Source organism: Leiobunum rupestre, chromosome 4 (genome assembly GCF_980474605.1).
Source record: "Leiobunum rupestre chromosome 4, qqLeiRupe1.1.hap1, whole genome shotgun sequence".
Lineage (NCBI taxonomy): Eukaryota > Metazoa > Arthropoda > Arachnida > Opiliones > Sclerosomatidae > Leiobunum > Leiobunum rupestre.
In genome coordinates this window covers 32,981,008-33,003,196 of record NC_143387.1, presented here as the reverse complement: position 1 = coordinate 33,003,196, position 22,189 = coordinate 32,981,008, and the positions used below count along the sequence as shown (strand labels likewise).

Sequence of the window (22,189 nt, the reverse complement as noted above, 5' to 3'; positions counted from 1 at the left end):
CTGGGGCCCGGCCGAAACAGTCTTCACGGTGTTATAATAGAGGGCACTTCACGCCTTTTACGCGGGTTCTTATCTATTTGTATTTCCGGATCTCACTCACACCGTATATAAACCCTTGTAACAAAGAGAACGCATGCAGAATGTAATAAAGCCTTTTCAAAAACTCTTTATCTATATTGACTAATTAGAAATAAACATACAACATGGTGTCAGAAGTGGGATAGCTAAAGTTTATTCGTTAGATTTTTTTATCTCTATATAACCTTTGCCATGGCAATGCCATCAGCCTTCCGGAGTCCGGGGCATTTCGATCCGTCCAGTATCAATCCTGCCGCAGCCTGGACCGCGTACAAGGAAAATTTCAAGATTTTTGCTGTCGCCACGAAGTTAACAACCGAAACCGCAAGTACTCAAAAAGCCGTATTCCTATATACCTCGGGTCCAGCTGAGCGCAAAATATACGATGATTTAGTTATACCTATAGCACAAGGTCAAGATGAGCCTACGCTTGATGCTATTTATGCAGCATTTGACAGTTATTATGCACCGTATCATAATCCAGACTCCCATCGCTACACCTTCTTCCATACCAAGCAGAAACAACATCAGCTGTTCGACGAGTTCTTGACTGACCTCCGATCCCAGGCCCGAAACTGTGAATTTGGCGACGTTCATGACCCTCTTGTACGATATCAGATAGAGCTACGAAGAAACCTCTTCACCCGCCAAAACCTTACTTTGCTTCAGGCAATAGCCATTTGCCAAACTGACGAAACTTCTACTGCCCATGCTGCACTACACCACAATGAGACTTCCATAGTGCCTCCTTCGGCAAATATCAATGCCGTGTACCACCAAAGACAACCTAGCCTTCAATACCACCGTCCTAACTCCCGAACCCAACTGCAATCCACAGTAATGAGGTATCCACTTCCACTTCAAGGTCAGCTTCACCAGCGAGCACCGCAACGATCTCTACCTCCACGTCACCTGTCGTTTCCACAGCAGTTTAACACAACCTATAGCCCACTTTCAACACAGACTCCATGTTCTAACTGCGGTCTTTTCCATTACCGCCAGGGTCGATGTAATGCAGCAGAGTCTACCTGCCACAATTGCCACCGGAGAGGTCATTGGGCAGCCTCTAGCTGCTCAAACACCCTTCAAGCCCTTACTACCAAATACATATGGATGAGCCTCCAACGGCTTACTCTATACAACCATCTCAAGATAGTCACGCAGCATACTTACCCTATTACGAACACTACCCGGAAAATTACTCTCCTGGATCTAGCGGATCACTGCCAAGGAAAAACATACCACCACGTTTTTTTTTTCAATCCTCCAAGTACCTACATGTATGATTCGGATTTTCACCTTCACACCTTGACGGTTACATGTGACTCCAACACTTCCGACCCTACGGAAAACAATGACGAGTGGTATGAATATATATATTAGACGCCAAGAACGCTTTATGGCAAATCGAGCTGACAGACGAAAGTTCATTCCTCTGCACATTCGCAACCCCATTCGGTACTTTTCGGTTCCTGCCCCTACCTTATGGCATATGTACCGCTTCGGAAGTGTTTCAACAGGTAATGTCGCTCCTTTTCCCGTTGGACAAATTCAAGAACACCCATATTGCTACTGATGATTTCTTACTTGCTGCGACTGGTATTCAAGCACATAATGATCTATTAACTCAGGTTTTACAGACTGCTCGCGAAAATGGCTTAACTTTCAGCTCGAGTAAGATTCAACTCGCCGTACAGCGGATAAAATATCTGGGCCACATTATTACACCAGATAAAGTTTCAGTTGATCCGGAAAGAATAAAAGCCATAGTCGATCTGCCTCCACTTACTGATGCAAAAGCCTTAATGCGTTTTCTAGGTATGGTGAACTATATAATGCGATTCCTTCCAGCATACTCTGAACAGGCTGCTCCATTGCGGGCCCTTCTTAAGAAGAATGCTGTTTTTCACTGGGATTCAAACGTGCAGAACGTCTACGACCCCTTAAAAACTCTAATATCTACTGCGCCCCGATCGGACACCTTCCGACTCCTGCACAGATGCTCATGGGGCGACACCTTTGAACTCAAAATACTACTTCCCGAGCAACTCTTCAACCTCAGTACCCGATCCGTCATATTCAAGCCGCGTTACAAGAACGTCAAAGCATGATGGCACAGGCGCAATCAAGAACTCACTACCCAATACCTCCAACCTTTTCTCCCGGCGATGCTGTATATTACCAGGACGATCACCGCTATTGGCTGTCAGCTGAGATCATCTCTAAAGCATTGGAACCCCATTCACACCATATACAGACGAGGGATGGCAATAAACTTAGGAGAACACGGGTCCACTTACGTCCACGATTACAGACACCGGACCCCTATCCGATTGTACATCTGCTGCCACAGACTACTGCCAAAGACCAAAACCGAAAATCTTCTTATAATGACAGGCAGGATACAGGAAACTTCTGCTATGCAAGACATTCTACAATACCGGTGCCTCAACTTATCAACCTTCAAGAAACAGGTCTACTACCTAAACCTCCGCAAGAAGGCCCAGTACTACCTGCTTTTCCACTTCTTCCACGGGAAGACATTCCAGCACCAGGGCCTTGGGAAAGCCGTTCACCTATCGCCAACCGACAGAATACTCTACTGACCAGAGCTCTTTCGTACATTCCACCATCACCAATACCATCGACCTGTCCACCGTTCACTTGCTCACCATCATCTGTACCAAGGGCGAACCAGGTTACCCGCTCAGGACGCCACGTCAGAAAACCCAAACTTTTTGATTGTTAAAAAAAAAGAAAAAAGAAAAAGAAAAACGAGTTGTTATAATAGATGGCGCTTCACGCCTTTTACGCGGGTTCTTATCCATTTGTATTTCCGGATCTCACTCACACCGTATATAAACCCTTGTAACAAAGAGAACGCATGCAGAATGTAATAAAGCCTTTTCAAATCCTCTTTATCTATATTGACTAATTAGAACTAAACATACAACACACGTGATTATAGGCTTCACGGGATTTTAGTTCTATCTGGGGCCCGGCTAAAACAGTCTTCACGGGATTTTAGTTCTAGCTGGGGCCCGGCCGAAACAGTCTTCATGGGATTTTAGTTCTAGCTAGGGCCCGGCCGAAACAATCTTCACTGGATTTTAGTTCTAGCTGGGGCCTGGCCGAAACGGTCTTCACGGGATTTTAGTTCTAGCTGGGGCCCGGCCGAAACAGTCTTCACGGGATTTTAGTTCTAGCTGGGGCCCGGCCAAAACAGTCTTCACGGGATTTTAGTTCTAGCTGGGGCCCGGCTGAAACAGTCTTCACGGGATTTTAGTTCTAGCTGGGGCCCGGCCAAAACAGTCTTCACGGAATTTCAATTCTAGCTGGGACCCGGCCGAAACAGTCTTCACGGGAATTTAGTTCTAGCTGGAGCCCGGCCGAAACAGTCTTCACGGGATTTTAGTTCTAGCTGGGACCTGGCCGAAACAGTCTTCACGGGATTTTAGTTCTAGCTGGGGCCGGCCGAAACAGTCTTCACGGGATTTTAGTTCTAGCTGGGGCCCGGTCGAAACAGTCTTCACGGGATTTTAGTTCTACCTGGGGCCCGGCAGAAACAGTCTTCACGGGATTTTAGTTCTATCTGGGACCCGGCCGAAACAGTCTTCACGGGATTTTAGTTCTAGCTGGGGCCTGGCCGAAGGACAGACTACCCAGCTAGTTAGCTATATAGACAAATCCGATTTATTCATTACTCATTATATTAAAATTTCGATTGAGCTATATTTCCAAATAAATAATAATAATAATACGCAAATAATAAGTAATAATAATTCATCTCAATACACAACAGTTTTTAACACCATGAGCCACATATCAGTCAGTCAAAATAACACCAGTGGAATCCTCCTGTGAGTCTCCCCAGAAAGTATCAGACAAAAAAAGGGCCTAAAGCGTCGTAATCCTAGCCTTGCGGATTATAGATATTGACAAAGGTACACCTCTTCCAGAGTCCGGAAAGTAGGACAAGCTAAGCGCACGAGTTGGGCGATCCCGACGATATACTTGAAAAACACCAAAGATGAAGTTAGACCGATAGGCACCATGGAGACAAGTCTCCTGAAGACCAACCACAGTAGATTCCTCCAAGATCAACTTTGCCAAAGCGCCAAAATTACGAGGAAAGGTTGGCATCCGACAAACCAGGATCAGAGTCAACAGCTGGTTCCAGAGAAGAGGAAATATAATATATCCTCTGGAATTTATCGTCCAAAACCAGGAACTAATTCAAGACCGCGCCGAGGAAAGAAAGGATGGTAGACAGAAAAACAGGGGGAATAAAGGCAGTCGGCAGGATGAACCGGCGAAGGGGTGGTCGGTGTGACTCGAGGAACGGGCAGCCGGGATGATGCCACCGAAGAATTAAGTGCCCAGAACCCGAGCCTCAGGAAAATACTGAATACACTTAACATGCAAAAATGGGGTGACCACCACCACAAGAGACAGTGCACTGGAGCCGTTCAATCAGATGGCTCATAAGGGCCACCACAAATAATACAACGGCGAGAAGAACGCCAAGGAACGGCTACACAAAAGGCAACGTCGACATGGCAACGGTCGTTCTTCATAAGGCAGGACCACAAAACGCAGGCAGTAGAACTGAACCGTGAGGATAACAGGACAGACAGAAATTTCGTCCATCTCGATATCCTCATCGGAGATGGTCAGAGTCTAAAGGTGAAAGCACTAGTGGACGATGACAAAACGACCCAACTAAAAAGCCGCAAACATTTGCTAGTCATGCCGCGAAATTAAAATTAATAAGAAAACCTTCCCTACAGGACTAGAAAAAAACACAGAAAACCAAACTTGACGAAAGCAACCGTCGACGGGAAGAACGATCTTATTAAACTTATTCGACCGAACTTGAGAAAGTTTGTTCTACTTTTTTACAGAACTGCTGAGATTGTTCGATCATGGGACAATAAGTGGTTTATATCTAGCCACAAAACAATTTTTGCTGGACTGGGAGGTTAGCAGTTATGATAAATTAAAGAATAGGTTAGAAAACAGTCTTTTATTAGAATGTTATTTTATTGAAATGGGTATGGTAAACTACAATGTTTACTCGTAAACGTAACTCAATTTTTTAAATATTTTTGTTTCAACAATACAAAAACCAAAAAGGATGCCAGTGAAATAATACGTCTACCAGAATTTGGAAAACTAAAAATGTCTTTCAACAGCTTAAAGCGAATAATATAAAATAAACCCTTCCTAGACGAATTTATAAAAATTGGAATTCTTCTGCTTTTGTTTTAAGTTAAAATACAGCAGTGACAGTATTTCAATTTCTTTTCTTTTGGTTTTATAAGGCTGTTTTTACGTAACTTTTTTTTTGTCAAATCTTGTTTTATAAACTTTATATCAGTTCATGACATCCACACGCGCAAAATGCATCGATTGATTTCCTAATTTTTACTTAGCTATACAAATCATCATCTCCATCATCCTGAAAGTTTCCACCTTCATTACCTCCTTGCGAACCACCAGCACCAGGGGCCTGCCCACTAGGAAACCTTAAAAAAAAGAAATTAATGAATATTACATTAAAAGAATGACTTAAATTGAAATTAATATTTACCTAAAACTAGTTCCAAAACCCCTGCTTTGCTGCAGTGTTTGCGAAAACATCTCGTACTTCCTGATATCATTATCGCTAACTGATCGCCTGGCAAATTTCATAGCTTCTTCAAAGTGATCCTTGCGAATCTGAGGTACCGGATCAACATCTTCCACTTCCATCTCAACATCAGGATTTTGCGCGCGTTCTTTCTCCTTTCTGATCTCCGCTTCAATTGACTCCCTTATGGCTAGCTTGCAAGATCTCTGGCAAACTTCTGTTAGATCAGCGCCACTGAACCCTTGCGTTACTTTAGCAATATATATTAAATCTACATCCTGTTTTGTAATGATGGATAATAATGAAAATTAGACGTATTATAAAATTATACAAAATCAGAAATATTTACGGGAGAAACTGGCGACTTCCTCAGATTCGCTTTCAAAATCGCTTCACGGGACTTATCATCTGGCAATGGAATGTAGATAAGTTGATCTAGACGTCCAGGTCGAAGAATGGCAGGATCAATGATGTCAGGTCTGTTGGTTGCACCAATGATGAAGACATTTTTCTTCGAACTCATTCCGTCCATTTCTGTAAGGATCTGATTGATGACTCTGTCGGCAGCACCTCCAGCATCACCAACATTGCCACCTCTGGCTTTTGCGATTGAATCTAACTCATCAAAAAAGAGCACACAAGGAGCTGCAGCTCTGGCCTACATAAATCAAATTTGGGTAAATAGATTGAAAGAATTACGAAAAACAAACCATGTACCTTATCAAACACATCTCTAACGTTGGCTTCAGATTCTCCAAACCACATTGTGAGCAATTCTGGTCCTTTAATGGAAATGAAATTGGCCTGGCATTCATTCGCTATAGCCTTTGCTAATAAAGTCTTTCCACAACCAGGAGGTCCGTAAAAGAGTACACCTCGCGATGGAGTCATTCCAAATTTTAAGAACTTATCCGGGTATTCAACAGGATACTGAGAGTACAACAAAGTATATTAAACTACAAAACTTTTAATAAAGGAGTAAGAAAATAGAAAAATATACAGGAAAATTCTACTCCAAACATGAAACTAAAACGTTTAGTCTGTAAGAATATTCCAGATTTGGTGTAGCTCTCTTAAATGTCATTTCATTACAAAGATTGCAAAAAAATGAGGTAAGGCAGAGGATGAAAACTTGAAAAGCAATAGAAGGAAAAAATGTTAACCTGGATCATTTCTTGTAGTTCGTGTTTTACGTTTTCCAACCCTCCAATGTCTTCCCATGTTACATTTGGTACTTCCACAACTGTTTCTCTCAAAGCGCTTGGACTGCTCTTGCCCAATGCCCACTATCAATGGTCATAACAAATAATAAGTACAAATTCTCTGACACTACATCATTTTAGGTGATTACCCGGAAGTTTTCCATGGTTACTGCGAGTGAACTAAGGACTTCAGCATCAATCTGGTCATCTTCCAAATCAATAAGATCCATTTTTTCACGAATTTGTTGCAGTGCAGCTTCGGAACAAAGAGCGGCCAAATCTGATCCTACAAAACCATGCGTTTCTCCAGCAATCTAAAATTACATAAGAAATCTATCAGATACAATTTTAAAAAAAAAGGATTAAGATCTTACTTTCTCAAGATCAACATCATCAGACAGTTTCATGTTTTTGGTATGAATTCGAAGAATCTCTAATCTACCCGTTGAATCAGGGATTCCAATATCAACTTCCCGATCAAAACGCCCTGATTTGAATAAAGATTTAGTATAAACACAATATAGGTAAGAGGTTTAATAACATTTTACCAAATCGTCTAAGAGCAGGATCAATGCTGTTTGGTCTATTGGTCGCAGCCATTACTATCACATGAGATCGTTGTTTAAGTCCATCCATAAGAGTTAATAGTTGAGAAACAATACGTCGTTCCACCTCTCCATGTGTTTTCTCTCTCTTCGGCGCAATTGCGTCCAATTCATCAATGAAAATAATAGAAGGAGAATTTTTTTCAGCTTCTTCAAAAGCTTTGCGAAGATTGCTTTCAGATTCACCAGCCAATTTGCTCATTATCTCCGGTCCTACCAATTGAAATTTTACGATTGTTGATGATAAAATTAAAATCTAAATCTAAATCTAAATTATTTACCATTAATTAGAAAGAAAAATGCCCCAGTCTCGTTAGCAACAGCTCTGGCTATTAACGTTTTACCAGTACCAGGTGGTCCGTACATCAAAATTCCACGAGGTGGCTAAAATTATGATTAAAGTTAATCACTACTTATTGTAGAACCATCCAAATTTCACCTACCTTAACCCCGATAGCTTTAAACAAGCTGGGATGTCTCAGAGGTAGTTCAACCATTTCTTTAATTTGTGCCAACTGCTTACGACATCCTCCAATGTCATCATAGCCAACAGCGTTGAGAGTTTCTTCCTCTTCCTAAAATGAAATATTTAATTTTACTTGTAAGGCCAAGCTTATAAAAATGTCGGGTAAAGCGGAACATACCTCTCGTTTAATAGGTTCACCCTCGCAATGAATAACTGTATCAGGAGCTACGATGCAATATGGACTTGGGTCGGTCTCAACAACTTTAAATTCTACAGCTCTCATGCCACCCCTAACTAAAAAAAGGTCTCCTTTGTGAATGGGACGGTAGGCTTCCAAGAAGTAAGGTTTCAAGTAAACATCAAAAAGGCTGCCAGTTAAGCCTTCAACTGTGTCATCAATAGGTAAAACATGGATTCTTTTGCCATATTTCACATCTGGGCAGGGTTGGATGCTTTAGTATTTGGGAAAACATTTTTAGTAGCTTATAAAACAAGTTTATCCTACTTTATTATTCTCACCTTACTATATCACCTAAACGCACTCTAAGATTATTTCTAACGCAACGATTCATTTTGACTTTTTCATTGGGGCAGCTTTCATCAGACAGTATAATGCAAACAGTTTCTCTGCGTTTTTTGCCTTTCAAGAGTACAGTATCCCCGCGAAAGAGCTGAAGTTCATCCATTTTAGCCTAACAATTAAGGAATTGAGAATAAAAAATAAATTCATAAACTAGGCTGAATTCAAACTAACCTGTGATAATGATACAACTGAATTATCATCACTAGTAGATTCCTCTACTAAAAGCCTATTTGGCTTATGTTTGGTTTTTAAGATAGCTGTGGCTAAATCCTCAGTACTAAAAAAAGAAACATTTAAAATTACAAATTAAAGTGAAATATAAATTATCCATAAAATTAAGTTCAGGGCTTTGTATCACCAACGTTATAATTAAAGTGATTTAATTCTCAATCTAATGAAACACTAAAAGAAGACATTAACTTGAAAATAATATAGCGTGTGATAGAACAAAAGGAGGCGATGACTGATGTTAAAAAAAACCAAGGCCTAAAGAATGACTCAACAGAAACAGGCAAGACGAAGTTAAGGCTTAAAAATTTACATTAACAAAAGCATCGATCTAAAGAACTCACTTAGGTTTTCCAGCCATATTTTCTAGATGAAACTTTCAATGAGAATATATCTTAATATTATTTTAACTTTAACACGAACCGAGGGAAGAAAGGAATTCGCGTCTAACGCTCTGGAAAAATCTCTGAATATGAAACTCACTCAAAAGTCAACACTAACTATCAAACGGTATCCGATTTGGACGACGATGAAAAATATCCAATGAAAATGTCACAAATATATTTTGACAACCGGCAACCACTAGCCTCCTTGCCACTACTGCCAGCTATTTAATTTTTAAGCTAATTTTTATTTTCAAGTTTAATCCTTATTCATAAAAAAATATGTTGAATCTATTTGGTACTAAGAGTTGAAATAAATGTTCATACTAAAAACCTGAGTCTGATGCGTCCCGAACAAAACAAATCGAAATATCAGAAAGGCGGGAATTTTAATTTAGAGTTAGAAGCCTTTCAGTTTAATATGAAGTGTTGATGTGGGATCTAGGACATAATCCCCCCGGGCAAAATCCCCCCAATATGCTTTTCTAAGACCAAATCCCCCCAGGGACAAAATTTCTATTAAAGTTTTGGCCTATTTTTTAAATTTAAATGCAATAATTTTATTTCCAAGCCACCACAACAAAGTGCATTTACAACACTTGGTGATGAAAGGTATTACCAATACAAACCAAAAAATTTGGTAGTTTAAGACGGAGCAGCCAGACATAACATTCAAAACAATGCGAATAATAAAAATAAGACGAAACCATAGAAATCTTATAACATAGAATGATTCCGTATAAATACAAAATGGGCCAATTACATTTTAGGAGCTTTCGTCATTATCGGCCAATCACGAATCAAAGAGTGACTACGGCCACGACTCGTTGCCATCTAGTTTGAGTTACTGAAAATAATAATTCGATTTTAGATTACGTCACCTTAAGAACCCGCACTTGATTGGCTCACGTCAATCGAGTCACGGCCGTGATCGAATTTAATGTAGTTTTTAAACATGGTAGACTGTTTCTTTATATGCAAACGTTTTGGATAACCATTGCGTTGTTGTTGTTATGGCTCCTCGATGTTTCATTTCCACATGTAGAAATGTCATTGTTTGGGTTTCCTTACGCCTCGGGGCAATTTGAAATATTAACAAACGGCTGGCTTTCAAATTGATGATTTGGTAAAAGTTACTTCAGGAAGTTCAGTGAGCCTAGTGAACAACTCAGGACTATAATTACTGCAATATCCGTTTTTTTAAAAACACTTTATTTAACATTGTAAATATCGGTCTTCGTTGAGTACTATCTCTTATGTTGTTTAACAGTGCGAGACATTTATCTTGGCTAAGCTTCTAAGAGAAAAAGCATATTATTAAATAGATGGTAAAGTTTTGAAAAATAAGACAATTATCAGTATGATTGTTGCTGTTTAATTCAATGACTGTCGTCAATAGTTGATTTTATAAAATTACTTTACGCTTGCTCAACTTGTTGAAATGTTGCCCTGGAATAGTTCAGCCAATGCCTAAGAATGAGTTCATAAACTCTTTAGTGGGAGAGAAAACGGATCCACAGCTGAAGCGGGGAGGCAACATTTCAACAAGATGGCCAAGGTTATTTTATAAAAAGAACTATTCGTCATAAGTGTTATTCTTTAGTGTAATGAATTTTTCTGGGATATAATTACCCTTTCATAAGGTTTTTGTTTATCTAAGTTTCTACAAACATAATAATAAATATAATATTACTTACTTTAAATGTGAAATAACCTTTAAATACAAAGGTTAATACCAAGAATGTATTTATTTATGCTCAGGGAGAATGAATATGTCGAGATTATTTTTAGCATTTCTCCAATTCCACCCGTTGGGCCCCCCGGTATGCTCCTCCGCTTTAATAAAATCAAATTATACTGCAATCTCATTGGTTCTTAAAAATTACGTTTTTGACGCGATTAACGCTGCTGCGAGGACGCAAAAAATAAGACCGCCTCCTCCCCCCCCCCCCCCCCCTTAGCGTGACGGGGTTAGGGCCTCAACGTGTGCGTCGATAGTCTCGACATATTCATTCTCCCTGAGTATAAATAAATACATTCTTGTTAATACTAAGGACCTTCAGTCACTGCTTCTCCCAAAACTGCCGTTGACATTGTCTGCCATTTTAAAAGTTGGGCCTATGTCAGGCCTAGGCTTAAATATTTTCAAAGCGAACCTAAACGAAATCTTATTTATCTTCCTCACAATGGCATTTAAATATTCCTTATAAAAAGTAAATATGAAAACAAAACTAAATGTTCAAAAAATCTTAACACTATTATTAAATAAAAATCCAAAAACGTTGAAGTGGTTCATGTGAAAAATTCCAGCAAAAACCTATGGGAATTCTGCGAGCTTGGATCGGATCAAAGATGGATCCTGTAAAAATCGTCTGAGCTTCTACTATTTTTAACCGCCATGTTATGGCGCTAGCGGCCTGCCGTAGTCAATGAATGGCCGCTGATTGGCTGAAGCTTAAGCAAAGACTATATAATCATTAGTTGTTGCTACAAAATGTCTTGGCGTCAAGTTCTCCCGTAGACTGGAGCATTCTAGGTAGGAGTATAAGATTTCTATGGGCGAAACAAAATTACAGTAGAGTAAATAAAGAAATTTTAGGAATTGCTTGTTTTTTAAATATTGTTAATATAAGAAAATAGTAACATTAACGTGAACCTAACCTAATCTGAACTAACCTAATACAAGTTGTTCCCCGTATTGGCACCTGACGGCGCCGCGCACTCACTCCGCTCGAGCGCTGCGGGACGCTAACGCTCCCTCACACCCACTGTCCACAAAAACGCGCCTGCGATTTTAGTTCTTATAGTGGGTTCTCGGGAGGTATTAACTTCCTTTGGTATCGTCCCTGGGGTATTAACTACCTTTGGAATAGTCCATGGGGTATTAACTACCCGGGATATAACAACAAAATCACCTCCATAACTGAAAAAACAACTTACGAAAATTTTGCTTTTATAGGGATAAAAACCAGGGTACGATTGAAATTCGAACAAATGTACCTACCCCTGTCTGAAATATCAAATTTAATTGGGAGGATTTTGTCCGAAAAGTCCATTTTAATGGGGGGATTTTGTCGGAAAAGTCAATTTTAATGGGGGGATTTTGTCCGAAACGTCAATTTTAATGGGGGGATTTTGACCGCAAAACGCAAATTAGGGGGATTTTGTCCGTATTCCGTTGATGTGGATCATGGACCAATAATCTATGGGTGGCACCCGGGCGGATATCAAAGACTCAAAGTGTGCTACTTACTAGTCAAAAAGTGTAAAAAAGTTTTTTCGAATTTCTCTAGTTTGTATTTTATTTTTATTCACCATGGGGTGTCACCCCCAAATGGATGGCACCCGGTACGGGTGCCCCCCCTTATCTACACCACTGTTTTTCCATATTTGAATCAGTCATCAAGACTCGAAGAGAAAATATTAATATTTCACAAATGTGCAACAGACTAAGATTTTATTATTCTTAGTCTATTAAGGTATTTTAGCATTTAAATGCTTAAGGAACCTAGCACCACTTAAATTTAATAGCTCCATAGTTCCCCAATTACATATTAAAATGAAATTGTCAATAATCTCGTTTTCTTAAATTTCTTTTAGTAAAAATCAAGAGTACAGAAAAAATACTGAAATCTTAAGCTTAAAAGTGAAACTTTTTATGCTCAAGCTTTCAATTAAATTATATCATTCAGTGAGTGGAAAGAATTTTTTTTTTGGACCAAACAAATTTTCAATAAAACAAGAAAACCATTTGACCTAAAACTTTTGAAATAAAAGCATTTAAACTCCATTCCAAAAAAATATGCACAATGCAAAATTTTTTTGTAATTTAACTCTTATATACATAAATTATTGAAATCACCAACTTTTTCCTGCAGCAAAACCACGCTTTAACGTAGCTTATTGTATATATATATTACAAGGTTACTGGGATAATATATAACGATTCTTTTCATAATTAAACGGGGATTTTTTTTACTAATTTTAAATGTTTAAAACACGATTTAGTGTTTTAACGCTAAAGTTTTCACTTAAAAATATTATAAATTGAATTAAAGGTGGGCTAACGTTTGCAGGGAAGTGGGCGGAAAAGGCTTTTTTATAACTGGGATTAAACCAATTTTAAATTTTAATTTTAAGTTCTTGATGCAATTTAGTGAGTTTATGACAAATAAACCTAAATTTTGCATCAACATTTTTCTCTTTTAGCCAAAGTCATTTTCAAATGTCTTTTCTCTCTCTTTAATAACTCTTGAAAACAGGGTATGCAAAATCAAAACTTAATTTCTTAATATAATTTCCAATTTTGCTTTTTTTACTTAATCTGAATCAGAGTCTGAATCAGAAGAACTAGACCAAGATTCTGGCTGAGGCAAAATCACACTTTGAAATGGCGCACGTTTCGGGCTCCAGTTTAAGTGGAAGCTTTTTTGCAGTCCATTTCTTTTCAGGGCAACCTTATATAAATATAATTATTTAATTGACGTTCTTTTCTCTAATTCCAATTCATAAACTGGAAAATTTTGCACTAAGACTATGAATAAAAAACATTCCAATAACGATTTGAAATGCTTTTACCTTTTGAGTTAAATCACGGAATTCTTTTAGTTCATCTTCTGTTAAGGGTGCATAAGTCTCATCGTCCGAGCCATCCTCTTTCCAACCCATCTCGCGAAGAAGTCTATAACAAAATTTCATTAGAATCGAAATGTGTTTTAATTGAGTAATCGAACTAGTACCTCTGCTCTGCTTCTAATGAACTGGACAACAAAGGCTTCTCAGACGGATCTTCAACAGAAAGTTTGTTGATATCAATACCATTGACCGCTGGATGGTCAATTTTCTGAAAATAATTTAAAATATTAAATATTTGTTTTTACATGAGATTTCTCAGGAAGACCAACCTCTTTTCCATTCTCAACAATTTCCTTCTTGTGTTTTTCTTTCTGATCACTACTAGACTGGGCTTCTCCGTTTGTTCCTTTCTCTTTAACTTTCCCATTTTCCTCATTGTGGCCACTATGATTATTTTTCACTCCCATTTCACTTCGTAGAGTTTTTAGAAACTCGCTTTTGTTGCCTCTCATTTTGGGGTTTTTAACCAAGATTTCCATCGTTTGTGGTAGCGGATTCAAAGGCGACGTTTGCCTCTGGAAAACAAAAAAGATATTTATTATATCATTTACAAAATTGGAAACTGCGACAAGGTAATATATTACCGTACCTTGGCTGGTATTAGAGCTCTAAAAACATTACTACTCGGATTGCTAGTGCCATTAACTTTTCCGGCTGGACTAACAAGCGAAACCACTGGGTTAAGCTTAGGACTTAAGCACGAGACACCGTTTAAACCTTAAAATAGTTTTGAATTGATTATTATTAGGTTCACAAAATGAGATGAAACTTAAAATTTTTAAGATTACACACCACTAGGACTTTTGCTCCTTCCTTCTTTAAACTCTGTCTTCAAAGGCCGATGAACCAATTGAACTTTTCGACTTACACCATGGACTTTTGCATTACGAGGATTCTCTACAAGTAAACATTAAGTAAAAACATTGAATATTAAGAAAAAAGTTGAAAGTGAAATACCCCAAACACTTCCGTTAATAGGACAAGGTGATTCGGATTTAGTTTCTTCTTCTTCACCTTTCAGGGAGGGCTGGGGAATAAAGTTTATTATTGCCTGTAAATATAACGATGGCCATTTTGAAATATTTTACAAATTCTTGGTTGAAATTATTGCTCGTAACATCAGTTCCATTCAAATCATTGGATCGGCTATCAGAGTTAGGTGATAACGCTTTCTTATTATTGTAAATTAGACCATTGCTGTTCACTTCACTAAAGTGACTACCAATACCTCCCTAAATCATAATTATTTTTATAATTTTTATATATATAACTTCAATCAAAATTACTTTGGTGTACAAAGCTGAATCCCGGAAATCATGTCTGCTATTGGGCCTCTTAGATAGTGATGGTTGAGAATTGGAAAGAGAGCTTGCAGGATGAAAGTTACCACTGCCGCCAGATGACGATGAAGATGAAGAGTACTGTCCATCATCAATGTCAATTGACTGATGGCGTGATGGAAAGAAGGACGATTTACGGTCTCCAGATTGAGCTGAAGGTGAAAGCTATAACATAAGAAGAACAAAATACAAAATATATCCAAACTTACAGTCACGCTCCCATCTGGAGTCAGCAAAAGGATAGCGGCATTGAAGAGAAGGTTCGTCTCGCTCCCGACGAATCACCCATTGGTCATCTTTTCGACTAGCATGATGGTTCGAATGGTGGCTATCGCCAACAGTGGCACCAGTGACAGTTTTCTGAAATGGTTAAAAATAATATGAAGGGGTACTATAAGCCAATCATACAAAAAAAAATTAGTTACGTGGCAATCGAATGAAGGGATTTTTAGCCAGGCTGGTGCAAAATCGTGAGTTGGGACGTTGTTATTCGCCATTAGTGTACGGACCTCCAACTCACCATGATAGGTTCTTTTGAAAACATTAAAAGATAAGCAAATATTAATTTGAAAATAGCGAATAGACAAAAGTGTCATACTTGTCTTTGAGCCAGCAAAACCTATCTTAAGTGTGTTTTCTCCTCCAAAGTTAATTAAAGGAAATTAGGAGGTTCTATTTATAATTTATATAATTTAACAAAAATCTGTTCTTTGGATGGGTTTGTTATTATATTTGAAAAAAATTAAAATGAGATCAGCTATTAAGCTCTGGGACTTTGTCTTCTTCTTCAAGACTTCTGGTGTTTCCAATGGTTTCAGATATTTTTGGGATTTATAAGAGTTTCTACGCTTCTGCTTGGCAGGCAGAGCCAAAGAGGTTTTCCCCACTGCTACCTGGACATTTTGAAGTTATTGTTTCGGCAACAAAAATTTTTTGACTTATCCGGTTTTAGTCAGATTAAAACTTTAAAAAAAAATCAATTCCTAAAAATTAAAAGGATAAAATAATATATCTCAATTAACGCATATTTAGTTCATATTTTACACGTACCAAAATTTTAAAGCATTTTTTGATGTAATTTATCCACTAACAGAAATAAAAATCTTTATCAAATATATTTGAAGACTAATCCACAAAAATATATCAGTCAAATCTGAAACAAAAAAATGACAAATATTTCATACAAAACATAATTTATAAAAAGAAATGACAAACTTGTTACATTTGAATATGTAACAACCATTATTAAGTTCAATGTGACTGAAAAATTTAGATATATAACCGTTGTACGGAGCATATCTGAACTCTTCAGGGGCTAATAGATGCCAGAGGACAGAAATGCACTGTCTAATGTCAGAGTAACAAAAACTAAAATGCCATTTAAAACCATTGAACATCTTAATTTTTACATTACTTCATCACAAAGTGCTTTGTTTAATCCACATTAGTATAAATAATTAACAGAAAACATTATCATAACCATCGTGATATAATAGCAATTGTTTAACGGAAAACTGTAATCATTAGAAATTGGCAATAGGCCTTTCATCCTAAACTCATTAAATTTCAACTAGGAAGGTCTTTACTAGGCATGCACAAAATTTCAGGGGAGTTTAAACATTACTTATTAAAAAATTTAAGTGCTTTCCTTTAGGTTATCTTGATAATTAACTGAAATGGTGTATTCCATAATTGTCAATCAATTTAAAAAAAGGTAATCTGTTAATTTTGTAGGTCAAGACAAATAATTTTGTCAACTATAAATGTTAGACTCATATTGCTATACCTGACATAAATGAATATTTGATTCATTTTTACCTTATTTGTTGTTCCAAATAACTATTTAAAAACAATTTAAGCCTTGATCAAAACCCTGAGAAACGTTAGGCCTAGACTTTTCTTTTTGTCAGCACTCTCCACTGAGCACTCAAGACAGGCCTTTGTGGCTGACTAATAATTCAGAAACGGAAGCTCACAGTTTTCATATAATAAACATAAATTAGCAATCAGTCATTTCGTATATTTAAAACATCCTTAGTTAAACGCATTTAAATTTCAAGTTATGGAAGTGATAAAAATGAGTAATTTTTGAATTGAAAACAGGTCACTATCCAAAATGGCGATTAGGACGAATTTGTTTAGTTACATGGCTGCCAGGTAGTTCACTAAGTAACAGGCTCGCCGCTCGCCACTGTCCATGCTGGCGATTTAGACTTAAATATCACTTATTTAATAAACTATCTAACACAGAACTACACTAATTAGGAAAATTGCTTGCAAAAAATTTACTTTTCACGTAAGCGTTACTAAACCATAAGGTAAGTTTTATGTGAACAAGTTAATTTTTCAACTATTTCATCCAGTTCACTCAGATTTAGCAGTTCAGTTAATTGAAACTAGCTAAGCTTCCGAAGTACTGCCATCGCCATATATAATAACGTAGGCACCGGCCATATGATCTTTTTAAACAATCCCTGAGGGATTTGTGTGTACTATTTTCACCTTGTACGTAGCCGCCGCCGCCGCCGCCGTTAGGGCGCATAACATCTCGAACCGTTCGTGGTAGAATGGCAAAAATAAAAAAACCTATCGTGCCTTGCGCCGTTCTTTGTTACAATTACAGTTTTTATTAATTTTGCTTATTTTCTGATGGTTTTTGTCTCATTTCTTAGTTGTTTTATATTTTAAATTCGTGATATTTGTTCTCTCGTTAATTTTCGGTTGTTTTTTTCGTCCGTCATGGGTGTAAATGACGCCAATGTTTCCAGAAGTCAAGGCCCACTTTATGTTCACGTTTCTAACGTTACGAGGAAACTAGTTTATTTATTTATTCATAAAGAGGGTACATAATACGCCTAAGCCAATAGAAGCTTCTATGGCGCCCTCAAAAACAAAAAACTTAAGTACACCAACAATAAATAATCATTTTAAACAAATATATATATATATATATATATATATTTTACAATGATAAGAAACATGATGAATTAGTTAATTATCTTTAACCCAATCTATAGAGTAGTAGTACTCCGTAGCTTTGGCCAAGGCCGCCATTGTGGTCGCAAATTTTTTATGAATAGGGAAATGCATGGGTGACGTCGTGGGACGCAGCACTGCCATTACTCTTTTAGTTTGACACAAAAAGAGCCCGTGGATTGACTGTTGAGGATACCTTGAGGCAGTGAGTTCCAGTCGCTAATTAGAGCCTGAAATGTGAGGTGATTTTGTCGTACGTTTCTGGGGACTCTGCTTTTACATAAACAAACATAAACATAATCAGCTAGGCTAATACCCAAGGCACCACCTTAGGCCTAAGTCATCATGCGACTTTTGAAGCCCTTAATTCAGGTGGCCGGGTTACAATGCGCAGGAGGGTGGTAGCTATCCCTGCATGCCACGAGATAGAGCCAACAGCTCCCTACAATAACTATTACCTTTAACCTAGACAAGTTTTTATGGAAGGGGAAACCGAAGAACTCGGGGGAAAACCCCTTAAACCAGTGGGGAGAGATCTTTCAAACTCAACGCAGAAGGAGTTGTTCCGAGTTTTCACCCAGTGCCACAAGCTGGGATCGAACCCGGCTCCTCTTGCTGCGAGGTGAAAGTGCTAGCCACTCCGCCACCCCTTCCCTCAAGGCCACTATTGACTCGCAAGTAACTGAGCTAGAAAGTTTTAAAGCTCAACTCTGTTCGGTTTCTGCAATTATTCCTGTGTCACAAGAACTTTTGGGTCAGGTTGATGCCCACTCTTCTGAGCTCGTGGTTCACCGCAACGAAATCTCTAAACTTCCCTCCATTGTATCGGACATTGATACTCATCAAGCTGCGATTTAAAAAATTCCTATCCTTGAACCTGAGCTTACGGCCTTTTCTAAAGCTGGCTGCAGCACTTCAGTTGAGATCACCCTCTTTGTGAACTCTAAAGCTGATATTTCCTCTTCACTGGAAGCTGTTAGGGATAAGTCAGTTTCAATTTCATCTCGTCGTTCAAATATTCTACTATTTAACTTTGAGGAATCTTCAAAAAGCAAAGATGCTTCTGATGTGGCTCATTTCTTATATTTATGTGGGATTGACTCTTATGTTCGCCTTTTTCGTTTGGACAAACATGTTCCACCTCCTGAGTCTCGTTCGCGCCCCATCAAGGTTGAGCTATCTTCGCATAATCTTAAGGAAACGTTTTTTTCTTTCATCCGCCATTGCCGTGAAGAAGATTCCAACTACCCATTTTCTGCCCGCAATGATTTTACTATCTCCCAGAGAGCTAGATTCGCCAAGGCTTGGTTGGACCTTGAAGAAAAACTCAAGGATGGTTCTGGTGATTGGGTGATTCGCCACTTCAAAGTAGTTCGCAAAGCTCCATCTACAGCCTTGGCTCTGAAGACTGTTTCTGCTGTGAATAGCACGAATGTGGATTCTTCCGTTCGTCCTAAAGTGAGTGGTAGGGCACGTGCAGAAAGTGGTGACGTCTATCGTGGTGGTGCGCGAGCGTCAATTCGTATTAACTCGCGTGGTACTACGCGTGCGTGTATTCGTGATGACTCGCGTTCAGTTTTGGCTACTAAGCATAGCCATCTACCTATTTCTCAGTGACAAGACAATCACATTCCCTCTTTCGTGCATATTCCCACGGTTCACAATTCTCCCAGTGCTAATTTTATTGGAGGGCAGTCTCCCCCTTTACTTGAAAACTCTTCCCGGTATGCCCAGCCTCCTAGTTCTAATCATTTTTCACTTTTCCCCGCTTTTTTCCATCCATTCAACTGTGCCCCCCCTCGTCACGTGATGATCTTTTCCTTGTGCAGGGTCAATGCACTCTTAATGTGCATGCCTCTTCCTACTGGACCAGTTCTTCTAATTATTTGCACTTCCTGCCTTATCTACTCCCTACAGTTGTTCTTCCTTCCGCGTCCCCAGTCCTTGTGCCCTGCCCTCACCTGTCACCTCTTCCACGATTCTTCTCACTAATGCCCAGGCGCTTCTGTTTATGAACATTTTGAACTTTCGGACCTGCTAAAGGTGCATAATCCAGTTTTTGTGGCAATTACTGAAACTCACTGGGGCCCAACAACTCTGATGCTGAACATAGCATTTCGGGATACTCTCTCTTTTGCCAAGATCAGGGTTTCAGCAACTATGGCGGTGTTGCTCAGTGCCGTCTTTCCCATTGGGCAAATAGGGCACTGCCCTAGGGCCCCAAGATTCTGGAGGGCCCCATTTTCAACTTTTGTAAGGCAAATTATTAAAATTATTTAACTATCTAAAACATGTCTTTTCGTGATATTTTTTATTTGAACCAATATTTGTAAATTAGGGCAACGATGAGCTTCGCATTGGAGGTTAAGAAATTGTCTGGAATTATTAGGGGCCCCGCTTATCACTTTGCCCTGGGGCCCCCAATCATCTAAAGACGGCCCTGGTGTTGCTCTTTATGTAACCAATTCTCTGGGCGCGAGGACTATTTCTATCTCTGAGACTGGTTTCCTGGGCTTCACTTCTGGTGACCAGGGACTGGATATCTTGATTGTACTAATAACTCCTATTAGTTCTCGTAAGGCCCTTCTACCATTTTAGCCGTTATAATAATCACGATCTTTTATGTACTTTTGTTAATTCGGTATATTCTTACAGTCTGAAGAACAAATTTCCAATTTACTCTTGGGTGATTTTAATTACCCTAATGTCTTTGGCCCTCTTATTTAACTCCCACATCATCCTGTCGGTTTGCTAAGCCTTTTATTGATTGTATTACTGATAATTATGTATCCCAAATTATAATTTCCCCTACTAGAAATGGTGGCTTATTTTGTAAGTATAATGTGCTTGATTTAGTTCTAGCACGGCCAACTTTGGCACTCGCGCAATAGCGGCCAACCCATTCGTTGAAGTTTCTATGTTAACCTACGAACAAAAATATCTCTCGGCGTTCAGCGCCCGTAGCGGAAAATTATGTTTAGAATAGTTTTTGCATTGAAGCCAATATAAAAACGAGCGTGGAATTTCGGCAAATGGGTTGGCCGCTATTGCGCGAGTGTCAAAGTTGGCCGTGGCTCTAGCCTCCGATATTTCCCTTGCATTTGATCTTGAAGTTGGTATGTCGGCAGCTCTAGGTAAAAGTGATCAAGCCTTAATTGTGTTTCATGTGCCGCTGTTTGGCCACTCACTTGTCTTTACCCCTACGCCTAATTTTTATAAAGGTGACTACCCCTCCTTCTTTAACTACCTTTCCCAGGTTGACTGGTCTATTGTATTCGATTCTGACGATATATTTGACTCTGAATGTGTTATCTTTCGGTATTTTGTCCCTTTGCTTTGCGCCCCCCCCCCCGTGCCCCTATGCCTTAGCAGCCTGACCCTCGAATTGTTCGTATTAGAGATTTTAAATCCGTTGCTTGGTCCAGACTTCTTGATGTCCAAAGGCGGGGTGCTTCCCCGTAAGTGTTAGATAACCGCAATGCCCTTACCTCGCATCCTCGTAATATCCGTAGCCCAAAAATGAAATCTTAATATTTCCAACGTCAATTGTTACCTCTTAAAATCAAATACTAATATTTCGCTTCAATATACACAACAACGTTAGTTGATTACATTTTTCCCTTAAAAACTTCTCTAGATTCTCCAAACATTCAATAGAATTAACTGGAAGTTTTAGATTTTCAACGTGAAGGTTCTTTATCACTTAACAAACGATTTAGCATTCGTGCATTTGTAGATATTTGAACTTTTAAATTTTCCATCTCTCGGAAATGTGTTTCAGTAACTACGAGTGTACAATATCTTATTACTTTTAATTTCTAAGAGTGAAAAAATACAGGAATGTACAATTTTTAAATAAAACTGAAAATTGGCATTGGCAACGACTGGAAACAGTAGGCTTTTCACTTTAAAGTTTATTTTCAAAATCTAAAAAGAAAAAGACTACTTTTGTGTAATAAATTAGAAGAGTCCATTCGACTAATGTAATGTTTACCCGACCGCACCTATGGAATGTTTGCTGATAATTTTGCATTTCAATTGAGTTAGAATCACCTTTCTCT

General features: G+C 38.6%; 2 protein-coding genes across 2 annotated transcripts; both read right to left on the bottom strand.

The window, feature by feature from the left end:
* Window positions 1–5,153: 5,153 nt before the first annotated feature.
* TER94 (Transitional endoplasmic reticulum ATPase TER94) lies at window positions 5,154–9,337 on the bottom strand. Its single transcript, XM_090170619.1, has 14 exons — window positions 9,139–9,337; window positions 8,738–8,843; window positions 8,503–8,675; window positions 8,162–8,435; window positions 7,961–8,092; window positions 7,799–7,901; window positions 7,461–7,730; window positions 7,287–7,399; window positions 7,062–7,226; window positions 6,874–6,996; window positions 6,428–6,640; window positions 6,060–6,368; window positions 5,672–5,988; window positions 5,154–5,606 (listed from the first exon to the last, which is right to left on the bottom strand). The coding sequence occupies exons 1-14, from the start codon at window positions 9,153–9,155 to the stop codon at window positions 5,510–5,512; spliced, it is 2,412 nt and encodes an 803-aa protein (XP_090026745.1). The 5' UTR covers window positions 9,156–9,337; the 3' UTR covers window positions 5,154–5,509.
* Window positions 9,338–12,749: 3,412 nt separating this feature from the next.
* Window positions 12,750–17,272, bottom strand: LOC149947476 (uncharacterized). The gene is made up of 14 exons (XM_090172190.1): window positions 16,971–17,272; window positions 16,203–16,305; window positions 15,751–16,135; window positions 15,578–15,683; window positions 15,362–15,512; window positions 15,099–15,304; window positions 14,901–15,044; window positions 14,770–14,839; window positions 14,605–14,709; window positions 14,402–14,529; window positions 14,082–14,327; window positions 13,917–14,020; window positions 13,756–13,858; window positions 12,750–13,634 (listed from the first exon to the last, which is right to left on the bottom strand). The coding sequence occupies exons 4-14, from the start codon at window positions 15,647–15,649 to the stop codon at window positions 13,497–13,499; spliced, it is 1,467 nt and encodes a 488-aa protein (XP_090028316.1). The 5' UTR covers window positions 15,650–15,683; window positions 15,751–16,135; window positions 16,203–16,305; window positions 16,971–17,272; the 3' UTR covers window positions 12,750–13,496.
* Between the last annotated feature and the right edge of the window lie 4,917 nt (window positions 17,273–22,189).